Source organism: Myotis nattereri (genome assembly GCF_964212035.1).
Source record: "Myotis nattereri genome assembly, chromosome: 1".
In the NCBI taxonomy this organism is placed as follows: Eukaryota; Metazoa; Chordata; class Mammalia; order Chiroptera; family Vespertilionidae; genus Myotis; species Myotis nattereri.
The window spans coordinates 172,372,827-172,389,347 of NC_138075.1; the positions used below are offsets into that span (position 1 = coordinate 172,372,827).

At 39.9% G+C, this 16,521-nt stretch overlaps 1 protein-coding gene across 1 annotated transcript in view; it reads right to left on the reverse strand.

Annotated features, from left to right (window-relative positions):
* HERC3 (HECT and RLD domain containing E3 ubiquitin protein ligase 3) overlaps positions 1 to 16,521 on the reverse strand; it is a 96,990-nt gene that overhangs the window by 52,998 nt on the left and 27,471 nt on the right. Inside the window, exons 4-9 of the mRNA XM_081109454.1 lie at positions 10,276 to 10,435; positions 5,694 to 5,770; positions 4,620 to 4,841; positions 3,593 to 3,684; positions 1,536 to 1,666; positions 294 to 454 (exon numbers count right to left, since the gene is read on the reverse strand). Coding sequence (XP_080965580.1) covers positions 294 to 454; positions 1,536 to 1,666; positions 3,593 to 3,684; positions 4,620 to 4,841; positions 5,694 to 5,770; positions 10,276 to 10,435 — 843 coding nt within the window. The remainder of the gene's footprint in view (positions 1 to 293; positions 455 to 1,535; positions 1,667 to 3,592; positions 3,685 to 4,619; positions 4,842 to 5,693; positions 5,771 to 10,275; positions 10,436 to 16,521) is intronic.

The window sequence follows — 16,521 nt, forward strand, 5'->3', positions numbered from 1 at the left end:
ATCCCAAGTGCTTAGCATAGTAACGGAACTTGGTCAAGCATTTAATAAACATTAACTTTCATAGTAATTAAAATGTCTACCAAAGTTCTTGGGGCCAAAAGAACATTTTCTGCTTTATTCTTTAGGATCTCACCTATATAGTTAGTACTCAAATATTTGTTGATTGATATTAAAAGAAAAAAACCTCATATTCATTCCCTCAAAAGACCTCAAGGAAAAAATAGAAACATGTTTTCTAAAAAATTGTTTCTGTCATTTAAATATCATTAAATTCTAATGAAAATCACTCTTACCAGCTGTGGCTGAAAGCTGACCACTATGGGCAGCCCAGTAGCCTTTCACAGGAGATGGGCACTTAACATTACAAGTATGTCCAGTTCCTAGTTGACCTCTTGCTCCACAACCAAATGCATAGATGAGTCCAGAAGAAGGCACGAAGGCAAGGGTGTGTTGTCTGGGGAAATATAATTAAATTAAAAATAATTACTGAATACGGATATACACTCAGACTCTGACTTTTAACATCCACATGTTGAGCACAGCAATTCCTAGGCATGCCCCTAGAAAGCCTCCCCCATATTTCTATGTGACTCTCTTCACAGTGGCTGGCTTCCCATACTCCTATCCTTCTCTGACGCTCTTGGTCATGGGGAAGATGGCAAGACTTGGGAAGAGCTGGATGTCCTGCTGCATTTGGCCTTTAGGATAAGAGGGAAGAAGGCGGGTGGACCAAGCAGAATTTCTTAGAAGTTCTCAGAGGCTCTCTCACTTTCCTTTCTTCATGTCTTCCCCACATCCTGCTACTCTTTATCCCAAAAGAAGCCTAATGTCCCCATGTTCCTCTGCTTATCTAAAACCCTTCCTTACCACACCCTGCTCAGAACCAACTCTCTCCAAACTTTCACCAAAGGTCTGCAGCAGCTTTGATTTCTTAAAATAATAGTGATTAGGTCTGCCGAAACCGGTTTGGCTCAGTGGATGGAGCGTCGGCCTGCGGACTGAGGGGTCCCGGGTTCGATTCCGGTCAAGGGCATGTGCCTGGGTTGCGGGCACTTCCCCAGTGGGGGATGTGCAGGAGGCAGCTGATCGATGTTTCTCTCTCATCGATGTTTCTAACTCTCTATCTCTCTCCCTTCTCTCCGTAAAAAATCAATAAAATATATTTTTTTTAAAAAAAAAATAGTGATTAGGTCTAACCACATTCTCCATCACTACAAGACAAGATCCATTTCTGGGACTAAATAGCTAGTAGGGCCCTAGCCAGTTTGGCTCAGTGGATAGAGAGTCAGCCTGCAGACTGAAGGGTCCCAGGTTCAATTGTGGTCAAGGTCACATGCCCAGGTTGCAGACTCGATCCTCAGTAGGGGGCGTGCAGGAGGCAGCCAATCAGTGATTCTCTCTCATCATTGATGTTTCTATCTCTCTCTTCCTCTCCCTTCCTCTCAGAAATCAATAAAAATTAGATAGATAGATAGATAGATAGATAGATAGATAGATAGATAGATACTAGGAAGCTCTTAGGAGCGAGCACTCACCTGCCACAAGCAATCTGAGTTACTTCACTGCCCATCAGCTCTAGAACTCTTCTTGGATTAACCTCATCATTCATGGAATCATGTCCAAGTTGCCCGCAGGAACCAGCACCAAAGGTAAACACACCTCCACTCTAACAAGGAGCAGACATTACATGACTGCACTGGACTGCTGAGTTTGAGTACACTCCTCTCAAACCTTCTGCGTACAAAATTCATATCACAAATGGTCTGTACAAAGACACTATGCTCACCTTATACTTGGCCAAGATCACTGCTATGGGACATTCATTAAATAAAATAATAATAATAAAGGAACGTAAGATAACTTTATGGAACAAAGACAGCACTGCTCAAGGGAATGTGTGCCAACTGTAAATTTTGAAAACTGTTTAAAAGTACAATGATGTGTTAGGAAGCAAAACAAAAAAAAAAGAGAGAAACAAAGAAACAGATGAAATGAGATGAATGCATGATCATTCATATATAAAACAATTAAATGCTCTACAAACTCCTTGGTTAAGTAAGATGTATTTTTAACAGCTACACTTGAACAAATGCTAAGGTATTTTATTATAGTGAATCTATAATAGTATTTATCCAACATGAAAATAATTTTCACTCTCTTTAGATGTGACTGTTTTAGAAGCAAAAGAAATAGGTTGATAATTTTTAAATGTTAATTACATTGCTCTTTTCTAGATATAGGGTTGGACAAAAGTAGGTTTACAGTTGTGAATACCCAAAACAGAGTTTATTCTTATATTATTATTTATTACTAGTGGCCTGGTGCACGGATTCATGCACATTAAAAGGAAATTAGCCGAAACCGGTTTGGCTCAGTGGATAGAGCGTCGGCCTGCGGACTGAAGGGTCCCAGGTTCGATTCCAGTCAAGGGCATGTACCTGGGTTGCGGGCATATCCCCAGTAGAAGATGTGCAGGAGGCAGCTGATCGATGTTTCTCTCTCATCAATGTTTCTGACTCTCTATCTCTCTCCCTTCCTCTCTGTAAAAAATCAATAAAATATATTTTGAAAAAAAATAAATAAATAAAATAAATAAAAAGAAATTAATTAGAAGGTGGCCAGTGGGGCGGGACTGGGTGAGACAGCCGGACGCCCTGGAGCCAACCTCCCGTGGTCCCTCCCAGGCAGGCCACACCTGGGGCAGCTCCAAAGCTCGAAGGGCGTCTGCAGTCACCACAGCTCAGCAGTAAACCAGATTTGGGGCCGGCAGTGCCACTCACAGCCAAAGGTGGAATCATGTAGCCCGAGGAGGAATCGGGCTCCCTCCTCTCTGGTTCTGGGGTGCATCACCCGAGAACCGCCACTGCCAAGTCACCGCAGCTTGGCAGCTCCTGCATTGAGCATCTGCACCTGGTGGTCAGTGCGTGTCATACCTACCGGTCAATCGGACGGTTGGATGGTCACATGATCGCTTAGCCTTTTATATATATAGATTTTATTATTTGCCATATGAGCAACTGTAAACCACTTTTACCCCACCCTGTATTTAAATGACTTACTTTAAAGGAACATAGAATGTTGCTACATATACTATATTTTAAGGCTATTTACATAAAACTATTTTTAAACACCATCACCACTCTCTCTAAACACTATAAAAAATAATTAATCAAAAAAATTTAATCAGCCCTGACCAGTTGTTCAGTGGTTAGAGTGTTGGCCTATGGACTGAAAGGTTTAAGGCCAGCTGCAATTCAAGGGCGCATACCTCAGTTGCAGGATCCCCAGACCCAGTAGGAGCTCGTGTGGGGGACAATTAATTGATGAATCTCTCTCATGTTGATGTTTCTCTCCTCTTCTCCCCCTCTCTCTTCCCCCCCCCCCCGTCTCTCTCTCCCCCTCTTTTCTCCCCCCTCTCTCTCTCTTCTCCCCCCCCCTTCTTTCCCTCCCTCCTTCCTTTCCACTCTCTCTAGAAATAAATGGAAAAAATATCCTCGGGTGAGGATAAAAAATAATAAAATACTTAATCAATGATAATCATCCATGTCATATCCAGTACCAGATTATTCCAGAATACTCCAGAGTCCCTTACTTTTGTGAGGACCGCTGTGTGTTCTTCTCCACAACTAATATAGACAACTTTTTGCGTTCGTAAAAGTTTCACATGGCAAGGGGACTCTCGATCTAGAGTAAGATAAATATCAGAATGTCACTACCATTTGCCCTTGAGATGAAATATACATACTATCTTAGCATGAATTTTGGGTCACCTGGATGGCTGACTCATATATTCATCTTCCTGCATACATCTTCATTTGGATGTCCAACAGACATCTCATTTAATATATCTAAAACGCAATGCATAGTTTCCCCACACTCCCCAACTCTGCCTGCCCCCCTCCTGCCCATCCCCCACCACACACAGAGGTTTCCTCTTTTCATAAATGCTAACTTTATCCTTCCAGCTTTTCTTCTCTTTATTTAAAACCACACATCCAACTGGCCCCATCTTCAAAGTCGATACAAAATCTGACTTTACTCCCACTACCTCCATACTGCTCTTCCAGCTTCCCCCTGGACCCACTATAGCCAGAGTCAAGATAAATCACTCCTCTCCTCAAAACCCTCACCGAGAAAAGAAGCCAAAATCCTGATCCTGCCCTACCAGGCCCTACATGATTGACCTACACTGCCCATCTGACCTCCGGCTCTGCTATCTTCCCCCAGCTCACTCTACTCGAGAACACCATGTATCTTCCTGCATCATAGCCTTTGCTCATCCTGCTCCCTTTCACAGGAACATTCTTTGCCCAGATATCCATATGTTACTTTTCTTACCTGACTTCCTACAGGGCTCTGCTCAAACATCCTCTTATCAGAGACGCCCTCCCTGACCACAAATGTAAAACAGGAAATTTTCCTCTCAAATCCCTGACTATATACTTACTGGTTTGTGCCCACCATGCAGTCTTCACTAAGCCTAGATCTTATCTGCTTTGTTCACTGCTGCACCCTTAGTAACTAACATGGGTCCAGCACAGAGTAGATCACCAGGAAACATGTGTTAAATGAATAAATGTGTTTTTGAACAAAAAGGTATGTATGAAGAGTTTACCTACCTTCTTCATCACTGAGCCCTAGTTGCCCTGCATTATTCATCCCCCAGCCAAAAACAGCTCCAGAGAGAGACAGGGCAAAGCTGTGGGCCCCTCCTGCAGCCACCTGAGCCAGCGGGATCCCCTCCAGGGACCTCACCCGCTGTGGGCTGGCCTGGGAGGGAAACTCCTTCCCTAGGCCCAGCTGCCCATGGCTATTCTTTCCCCAGGTGAAGAACTGACCATCTGAAATAAGAACAGGATAACAAGTATTACCAGAAATGATACAAGTTCCATCCACAAAAACAATCCATTAGAACAACACAGTTGCCCAGTAGGATCATTTGTTAGCTGATCCCATACATACATCAAACCTGCCCCAAGAGCAAGGGAGCAGAGACACTTCATGCTGTAAGGCTGTCCTAACCAAAACTCCCACTTGTCTTAACAACAGAGAGATAAGTCTTACTATTCTTCAAAGGCTATTAACAGTTATGCAATTAAAATATCAAATGTTTAAGACAATTCAGTTTTGAATAGGCCAATTACCAGGCTTAAAACCACTAAGCAAGATGAACTATTTCTGAACACCCCAAGACCATGAGACCCAGGATTTCAAGAGGTTCGGCATGAGCTGAATTACACCACAGAGTATCTATCAGAACAGGACATGTTAGTGTAGATTTCCTTCGAATTTATTCTAACAGAGAATACAGTATTATTTGCTGGCTTAGGTTTCTCTAGCTCTTTCTTTGTCATTTATTGGGGTACCCAATAGTGGAATAGAGCTTGATAGTGAGGTGCAGCTAAGAAAAACCAATCTTCTGTAGGCTCATATGCTCAAGAACACTTGGGTACAGTCCTGTCTGCTGCTTGTCTTCCCCTGCAAGAGAACTAGAGCAGCTATGATGACCACCTTTTTCATCATTCACACCTGAGAAAAGTAAGGGTGCTGGAGAACGGCCACTGTCCAACAGCAATGCATAGACACTAACCAGTTAATTAAAGGTTTCCAGTTAGATAACATCACACAAAAATGCAAAGAGAATTGGTCACAACAGTAACTTAATATGAGCATATATTTCAATGTTACATTACCAGCTGCAAGAGCCAAGCAATGCCAGTTGCCACAGGAAACTTGTAAGATTGTCTGCTGGTTCAGCTTTTGTATTAATCTAAAACAGAAAAGACTTTATTCTTAAGAAGGACATTCACAAACAATATTCCCACCTAAATAAAATAGTTGTAATAAATAACATCATCTTTCCTAAAAGACTTTTAAAAATCAAATATATAATCTTGCATGATATAATTCTATTAGGTCTTTCACTTATCTCCTGCCTCAAAACACAAAAAAAAACCTTCTGCACATAAACCCATTACCACACCCTCTGTTAATTCCCACCTGTCTTCTCCAATTCAGGGACAAATGGAATAAAGCTACAGAGCGACTATGGTTAGTGTCTGAATGACTTTCAAAATGAGGGTAATGCCATGATCCAGCAATTCCACTTCTGAGTATATAGCCTAAAGAATCGAAAGCAGGGTCCCAAAGAGGTATTTGTACACCCACGCTCATAGTAGCATTTTTTACAATGGCCAAAAAGGGTAGAAGCAACTAGAGTGTCCATCAACAGATGAATGAATAAACAAAATATGGCATATAAATAGAATATTAATCAGCCTTAAAAAGAAAAAAAATTCTGACACATGCTACAACATGGATGAAACTTGAAGACATTATGCTAACTAATAAGCCAGTTACAAAAAGACAAATACTGTATAATATGATTCCACTCATGAAGTACCTTGTATAGCCAAATTCATAGAAACAAAGTAAAATGGTGGTTGCCAGGGGTTCAGGGAAGGAGAAATGGGGAATTGTTGTTTAATGGGTATAGAGCTTAATTTTTGCAAGATACAGTTCTGCAGATTGGTCACATGTGAATAATACTTAACACTGCTGAACTACAGTACATTAAAAATGGTGAAGATGGTAAATTTTATGTTGTGTGTTTTTTACCACAATTAAAAAATAATAATAAGGACAATGCCTCCAAAATCCTGATTTCATGTGATTACTTTTCAAATTGCATTCCTCTGCTTGCTTGTGTAAAGACAGGTAAGAACAGTACCTTTTTCACAGGGGTGAGAATTAAAAAAAACACACCAAAAAAAAACCCATGTAAGGTACCTTGCACTGCCCAGAGAGTTTGGAAGCCTGCTCTCTATTTTAATGTCCCCAAGTTGCCACACTCCTCTTCATTACGTGATGCCATAGAAATAAAGGCGTCAGATGGACATGCCCTTGGAGTGGGGTATTTTAGGAAATAGATACAGGCGGATATCAGTTTGGTAGCTGTCAATTTTGTTAATGTTTTATTTTTTCAGATATAAGAAAGTTAAAATAGAGTTTGCATATGCATTTAATAGCAAATGGTACCCCACTATTTTTTATTGAGATAATTGTAGATTCACATACAGTATTAAGAATTAATAGAGAGATCCCTTATATACTTGTCTAGCTTTCCCCAATGGTGACATTTTACAAAACTGTCTTATCAGACTACTGGCATTAATACAATCTACCAATCTTATTCCAATTTCCCCAGTTTTACTTGTACTCATTCTGAGTGTGTATTAATTTTATCACCTGTGTATGTTCATGTATCCACCATCATAGTCGAGATACTGAACAGTCCCAACACCACAAGGATTCTCTGGTGTTGTACTTTCGTAACTACTCCTTCCCTCCTCCATTCCTAGATCCTGGCAATCACTAATCTATCCTCCATCTCTAAAATTTAGTCATTCCAAGAATATTACGTAAATGGAGTCATACACCAGGTAACCTTCTGGGACTGTTTTTTCTTCCACTCAGAGTTAATTCCCTGGACACTCATCTAAGTTGCTGCATGTGTCAATAGTTGTTATAACTCCACTTTTTTTTAAAGCTGGAACATTAGTTACTGACTAAGAGACCAATGTTTCAGAAATTTACACAGCAATAGCCCTTTTTCTGACCAGTTTCCACTCAAATTCTCCACAATTGTTCCTTTATGGGTCAACATTACCCTTGGCACAACCTTCACAACCACAGTTACAGAAGGAAAGCAGGTCAAAAGGACAAAAATAAATGGGGAAATTATATCCTTGAGCTGGGAATTGAGCCCGCAACCTGGGCGTATGTTCTGACCGGGAATCGAACCGTGACTTCCTGATTCACAGGTCAACACTCAACCACTGAGCAATGCTGGCCGGACTACTCTGTTTTACCTACTCATCTCATCTATCCTCCTAATAAATTTGTAAAGGCACACAATACATAACTACATTTTTAAGTCAGGAAACTGAAGCTTAGATAAGTTAATTTGCCAAGGTCATTCCCCTAATAAATAATAGAGCCAGTATTAGTATCTGAGGCTATTTGACTTCAAAGCTATGTTACTTTCCACAATACTAAGTTACTAATTAATAAATTTATTTTAATTAAGTTATAATATAAAATTATACATAAACCAAAGTCTCAAGAGTCATCCATAATTTAGACACAACTAATGAAAATTAAATTGCTACTATAACATAGATTATTTCATTTTCAGAAATGAAATGCCACTAAAAGCCTTTGATTCTTTAGCATCAACAAATGGAATACTTTGGTTATTAATGTTTAAATCTTTTCCACAATTTCATTAAAATACACCACCCCTTTTTTCTTATTATCTCTCTCCTTCTTCCTCCAAAATTAAATTAATTTTTGGAAGTAATGAATCTGAGACATTACCTATTCTAAATGAGGAAGTGAATCAAATCACTCTTACCTCCATGTCCCTCTTTTCCTTAAAACAGCTTTTGTTTAAAAAGACAAAAATCTAAAAGGGGCAAAAAGAAAGAAGAATATATTGTCCTTTAAAGGGGACAATAATTGGGCAAGGTCCAAAGAGAGGCCATTTATTAAAGATATTTGTGCTGAGCAATGTATGTGCTGGGCACCCTTAATAAAGGTGGTGCTAAAGTGAATACTCCAGATCTGCCATCAAGAGCTCCCAGCTTTGGACTAGAAATAGTCACTAAAATAATTACAAAGAACATGACAAGTACTACAAAAGGGGTATGTATATATTTGTAGTATAAAAAAAAAACACAACAGGAATTAAATGGTGGAAATAAATTGGTGGCCTCTTTGATCATTAAGATCCTCAACAGCCCGGCCGGTATGGCTCAGTGGTTGAGCTCTGAACCATGTTCCAACAGGTCGCTAGTGTGAAGCCACAGCCCGTGGCCTCGGGTTCAAACACTTGGAGAAAGGGCTTAAAACACAAGACAAGAAATATAAATTTGAAATTATGGGGGAAGCCAGTTGTAAACTGGTACAAGAAACCAAGTTCCACTGAGTCTTCTGTACCATATGCTTTTATTTACTAGAATACACAATTGCTTTTTAGGAATGCAAACAGACATGTCAAAGGTGATTGTTTAGTAAACAGTTAAGATTATCAGGTTGGGGGAGTTTGCTTTAGGCCATTGATTCAGCAGTAGGTAATAAAATGCAAATATTCACCCTGTGAATATCAAAGAGCCCAATTCAGCCTTCTGACTGAACTAGCTGCTGAGAACCAAGATCAACAGCATTTTGATCTTGGTTCTCAGCAGCTAGTTCAATTCCCAGTGAGGGCACATGCCCAGGTTACAGGCTCAATCCCTAGGAGGGGATGTGCAGGAGGCAGCCGATAAATGTTGATGCATTGATATTTCTAACTCTCCCTCTCCTTTTCTCTCTCTCTCTCTCTCTAAAATCAGTAAAAACATATTTAAAAAACAAACCCTCAACAAACTGGCACATCACCCACAAAAAGTCCACTTGAGCCAAAACCGGTTTGGCTCAGTGGATAGAGGTCGGCCTGCGGACTGAAGGGTCCCAGGTTCGATTACGGTCAAGGGCATGTACCTGGGTTGCGGGCACATCCCCAGTGGGAGATGTGCGGGGGGCAGCTGATCGATGTTTCTCTCTCATCGATGTTTCTAACTCTCTCTTTCCCTTCCTCTCTGTAAAAAATTAATAAAAAAATATATTTAAAAAAAAATCCACTTGAAAGTAACTTCAATATTTTGTATTATTTTTTAGTGGTGAAGCATCTGTTAGATATTTAGCTAAATCATCTAAGATTTAGAAGTAAATTATTTTAGAGACTCAAAACCACTGTATTAGTATTATTGTGTTAAACAACTTATGCATATTTGGTATTTTAGCTGTTCTTAATGCTTGGGTAATTTGGTTTATTATTAGAATAAAAGGTCAGCCTTGTGACTCTAGTTTAAAGTGCTTAATTGAGTATTTGATTTAAGCTTGCAATATTATGTGAAAGGTTATTTGAAAAGATGCTTTTTTAAATTCAAAAATGTATCGAGTTCCAAGCACTGTTAGCAATTAGGCTACTAGAATAAATAAAGTACATTCCCAAACTACTCACATTTTTTAACTTGAGATATACACTTCTGTAAATAATTACAATTTTTATGACAAGTTCTACAATATAAGGCACAGCAGTGGCACAAAGAAGCAGCAATTAAATGAAGAAAGCAGAAACTAAGACAAGATGTCTAACAAAGCAACAGCAGGAAATAATATTTACAACAATTGAGATTTGAAAACTCAGATTCCTTTCTATGACATTCTTACCTGGGCACTGCCACTGAATCCTCAGTAGTCATGAGTCCCAGTTGACCATCACTTCCTGCACCCCAAGAAAACAGCTGGCCCCGGTCACTGAGGGCCAGACTGTGGGACTCGCCACACGCCACATGGACAATATGCTGATCTGCCAACGCTCCAATTTGCTCTGAAAGAGACCAAACCAAAGGAGGAAAATGTACAGCCCAGAAACAGGAATTAGGTTTTAAAAACTAGAAATAGAGGCAGGGATACATGGAACAGACTGATGGCTGTCAGGATGAAAGGTGAAGGAATTAGCAAAAAAATTATATATATAACATAGACACAGACAATAGTGTGGTGATAGCCACAGGGAAAGGAGGGTGGGGGGCTAGGTGGAGGTGGATAAAAAAGGGGAAAATGGGGACAGAAAGAGACTGCTTGGGGCAGTGGGTGCACCATGCAGTGTGTAGATGATGTTTTATTGAGTTGTACACTTGAAATCTGTATGTTTTTCAAACCAATGTCACCTCAATAAATTCAATATTTTTAAAAAAAGAATTTTGCATAGGCGAGGTAAAGAGTATTTCCAAGACAGCTATGTAGCAGACCTATGCGGCAAAGTTGGAGAATGTCTCCAAGGTAAAAAAGGAAACACAATCTTATGAGTTTTATATTAAGTTTTACAATTCTGTCAGGCAAAACAGAAGTTACTATGCCCAAGGGGGGCGGGGGGGGGGGGAGGAATAATTTATTCCAGAAAAAACTAAACGTTTTACAGAAAGTAAAAGCAATCATGGAGAAAACAGAAAGGACACATGCACCCCTATGTTCACAGCAGCACAATTTAAAATAGCTAAGATTTGGAAACAAATCTTAAGTGCCCACCATCAGATGAGTGGATTAAAAAACTGTGGTACATCTACACAATAGAATACTACGCTGCTATGAAAAGGAAGGAACTTTACCAATTGCAACAGCATGGATGGACCTGGCGAGCATTATGCTAAGCGAAATAAGCCAGTCAGAAAAAGATAAATATCACACAATTTCACTCATTTGTGGAATATAATGAACAACATAAAATGATGAACAAAAGAAGATCCAGAGACAGAGTCTACTTAGAATCAATACTTTACCACTTCAAGTAGAATATAGAAACCTTACCACCATATACATCTCTTTACCCTTCCCACTTTAAGTTATAGTAATCTTAAATATTACATCTGCATACATTGCAAACTCCATCACAATGATATAACTTTTGCTTTCAACCATCAGAGATGTATTTTAAAGAACTCAAAAAGAGAATAGTCTATTATATTTACCCAGACATCTATTTCTACTGCTCTTCCTTCATTCCTGATGTTCTAATACAGTCCTCCTGGTATCATTTTCTTGCTAAAGAACTTCCTTTAGCTATTGTTTAGAATAAATTTGCTGGCTGTGAATTTTCTAGTTTTTTCTTCACCTGAGAATGTCTTTGTTTCACACTCATTCATGAAAGCTAATTTTTGCTTGATACAGAATTCTGGGTTGACTTCTTTTCTTTTAAAAATTTTAAAATGCTGTACCACTGTCCTAGCCGGTTTGGGTTAGTGGACAGAGCATCAGCCCTTGGACTGAAGGGTCCCGGGTTCAATTCTGGTCAAGGGCATGTACCTTGGTTGCAAGTTTCCCTGGCCCTGGTTGGGGTTCATGCAGGAGGCAACCAATCAATGTCTCTCTCTCTCACATCAATGTTTCTCTCTGTCTCTCCCTCTCCCTTCCACTCTCTATAAAAGTCAATGGAAAAATACCCTGGGGTGATGATTAACAAAATATACATACACACACACACACTTACATATATATATATATACACACACACACACACACACACATATATATATATATGCTGTACCACTTATGGCCTCCATAGTTTCTGGGATGGAATTCACAGTCATTTCAATAATCACCCCCTTGTAGGTAATATGTGTTTTTTTTTCTGGCTGCTTTCAAATATTTTCTTTGTCTTTAATTTTCAAGTTTGATTTTGACCTGTCTGGATGTGGATTTCTTTGACCTTATCTTGCTTGGGTTTACTGGACTTCTTGAATCTGTAGGTTTATGTCTCTTCTGCCAAATTTGAAAATGTTTCAGTCATTATTATTTTCAGCACCACATTCTTTCTCCTCTTCTGCTAGGACTCCAATGATATGAATGTTCTTGTCCCACAGATCCCTAAAATCCTGTTTAGGATATTTTATTCTTAAAGCCATAAATCTAAATTTACCATGTATGCTTTTAGATGCAAGAAACCAAATATACTGAATTAGAACATATGGAGGCCTGTCACAGGCAATGGGAGGGAAGAAGTATTTGTGTTTTTTTAGTCATTAGTATGCCACGAGTCAGAAGAAAACCAGCTATAGTGACTCAGTTATTTTCAGGAACTCAGATTTGCCAACCATGCATAATATGATGCCTTAAAAGGATTTTAAAAGAGAAAGACTGTAAATTAGGAAACTACCTGACACCTCTGGGAGAGGGAATCCTAAAAGCAGAAGGGACCTCTGTGGTGGAGATACAGTGGTATATATAACTTGTATAGCAATTGCCTGAGTCCTCCAATTGATAATTCAAAACCCTTCCAAGAAGACTGAAATCTTAATGCTCAGGCACAAAATACTAAGGTCAGCTCAGATGTTACCATAGCTGCTTTAACCTTCACAGAGCTTTCCTTTCTTGTACAATGACAGCAGCAGAGTGCCTGCATGGGTACCTACAAGAACTAGAGTATAAACTACAGGAACACTGCCTCACATTAAAGAAATGCTAGGAAACACCTGCTGACTATATAAAGTCTTTAATACCAAAATGCAAACAGCATTAAGATGTCTCAAATGACTGCTAAGGAAGTCTCGGACATTAAAATACTACGATTCCTAGTAAAAGGAGAAAACAAACTGATTATTTCAAAATCACTGGAAGAGTTCATGAATATTTCAAAGCATCATCATCCTTTACAGTGGGAATGGAGAAACTAAAACATTTTCAAAAAATGCATCAATCAGAAGTGACAGAACCAAGACAGGTCCATTTAGAAAATAAATTAATCTGTGTTAGATCCACTAATATAAGTAAGACATTGTTAAGAAATCCCAGTTTCCCCACTTCTATATGTCTCCTTTATTACAAGAGGCTTCCTCACGTACACATGCTGCAGCCCCTCTCCCATCTCTGGAGAATGGGAGGTGGGGACTGAAAATTCTCATCTTTTTTATTTTTTTCCCCCTTTATTGATTAAGGTATTACAAATGTGTCCTTATCCCCCCAATGTCCCCTCATCCCCCCCATCCTGCCCTCACCCTCACCACTGCTTGGTCTTTCTGGTGACCAGCCCCCATCTAGGAGCCCACCCAATCCCAATCACCTCATTAGCACAAAAGATGCTCTTAGTGCTCTTATCACTTAGGAATGTACAAGTTTTTTAGAAGCTCTGTGCCAGGAATGGGGTAAAAAAAACAAATATTAGAAAAAGAGATGCTTATATAGTGCTCTTATCACTTAGAAAATTATGAGGGTTTTTATGGAGCTCTGTGCCAGGAACTAGGAGCAGAGACCAATTTACATGTTTATCTCATAAACATTTGTTCTCATCCAGAATAAAAACCAAACCCTCCCAATTTTTACCACATACTACAGTTAACCAATAGCACTATTCTATCTCCTTAGAGCTCAAATATTTTAACTTTGGCTTCCTTGGAAGGCAGCCAAAACCCATGGACTGACCCAAAAGATAATAAAAAGCTCTCTATACTAAATCACAAAATATACACTGGAAGCTGATGTGTAATCACAACAAAATACTTGCTAGTCCACTTCTTTTCAAAGAGGCTGTGTAAAAAGTCCCTATTTTTGATTAACCATTTAAACTGTGGTAAATGGAAAAATTGTCTTTGATTAAATCAAAGGATAGAGAGATAACATATTTATTAGCTTTTAGGTAAAAATGAAGAAAGCACTGAAAAATTAAAATTATGATAAAAATCCCACCTTTATCTCCTAATAAAGTAAATAGTAGACACCTAATGTTAGTATACTACCTATCAGTACAAACTTTAAGGCAGACATTTTGACAGTATTCCATAAGCTTTAGAGTTTTGCATAGTCTTTGATACAACAGTTGAATTTCAATAAATATATCATAAAGAAATACTGTACACTGCACTGCTATTAACAGAAAAAAATTAGAAGTAAATTGGGATTATTCACTATAAGTTGAAATACGCAGTCTTTTAAAAGGCTAATATAGATTAGTATGAACATGATCATCATAGAAAAATATTCATGAGATATTGAGAGAAAATGAATGTTACAAAGAAGTATTATAATATGATCTCATTTTTAAAAGTTATGTGCCCTTGACGGGAATCGAACCTGGGACCCTTCAGTCCCCAGGCCAACTCTCCATCCACTGAACCAAACCAGCGAGGGCAGAAATACCTCGTTATCATACGTCTGACTCACCTGGGCAGCCATGCAATCTTGACCAGAAATAAATTCTGCATAAGAGCCTAAAAAAAGTCAAAGTGCCCTACTATTTTATATAAATATGCAAATTACACAGAGCAAAATTCAGAATAAAAAATGCATTAAAGAGGAGAACAACAGTAAAAGTGAAAGAAACCCAAAGCATGGCTTCTTCTTGACTCGTGGGTCTGGCCTTGCCATGGCCAGTCCAAAACAAGGGACAGAGAGTAGCCACTTAAACTAAAACAGTAAAGGATTCATTTATCTCGAAGTTTTTGGCTCCCTCAAGTCTTTCCTATCAAAGAGCTTTGTTTCACTGGTTGGTTTCGGCCCCAGGCACTAAAGCCTGAAGCTCTCCTGGCTGGACACTCATGATCAATCCTAAGAAGTTCTCCAAACAGCTCCCTTTGGCTGGAACACTGCCAAACTGAATGGTTCATTTAAACTGAACAAACCTGAAACAGTGGGCTGACCCAAAATACCTAAATCAAGGCAGTTAAATGGTAATCCATAAAGTGATTTAGCTAAGAGATGACAGTGAGATTTACTGTTTTTCTTAAGTTCATAAAATGATAAGGAAAAGAAATTCTGTAGGTCTAGTGACCCTGCCCAACCATGGGTGAAATGTACTAGCACCCTCCCCCATTCAACCTATATCTGCACAAGTGAGAGAGAAGGAGGGGGCAGAGAGAGAAAGAGAAATATCACTCATTGCTCTCTGGGCACTGGTCCACCCCTTCCCACTCTTAATTACATTTTGTCAGTTTAGAAATATAAAAAGCAGCTATTTACAAAACCTAAAAAAACAAATCCCCCACCATATGAGAGGGTAGCAGATGCTTTATGACAAACTAGAGGCCCAGTGCATGAAATTCGTGCATGGGTGGGGTCCCTAGGCCTGGCCAGTGTTCAGGGCCGATCAGGTTCCCTGCCTCCCCGCCCCCTCCTTCCCTCACCACCCACCCCCAGTTCCCCGTTTCAGCCTGGGGCCAAGCCCCAACCAGGTGATCGGGACCTGCCAGCCAGGGGGAGGATGGGGGAGGGACCCAGGAGGTTGGCTGCCGGCCCCCCCCCCCCCCCGGGGAAAGGGTCCCCAACTGCCACCACCCACCCCCAGTTTCCCATTCCCAGCCCAGGGGCCCAGCCCCAATCCAGAGATGGGGGCCTGCTGGCCAGGGGGAGGAACTGGGGGGTTGGCCGGTAGGCCCCAATGGCGATGGGGACTGCAGGCTGGGGGAAGCTCCTGCATTGAATGTCTGCCCCCTGGTGGTCAGTGTGCATCATAGCAACCGGTCGTTCCAGTCATTTTGTCATAAAGGTCGCTTAGGCTTTTAGATGTATAGATAGATTAGAATAGTAAGAAAGAAAACAGGCATCTCGTCAATATAAGTTTTACCCTCAGTAACCAATGGGAGAGCATGAAATAACCAGAATGACTAGTATATTCATTGTTCACCACTAATGTTGCTATATTGCAAATACTAAAGGTATTCACTAAAGTTTTTCTGCTTCAAAAGCTACTCTTGGTGAAGAATAACAAACAGAAAGGTAAAGCATGGGCTAGCACTCATGAAGACATCACAGAAAACTTCCAATCTCTCATTCATGACCAGCTGGTTTGAGGTATCCCTATCATATGCTACCTCACAATATATAAAAACACTCCATAATTACTGCAGCCTTCTTTCCTGCATATGAAGGAGAAAGAACAGGTAATGCAGCGGTTCTCAACCTGTGGGTCGCCAACCTGTGGGTCGC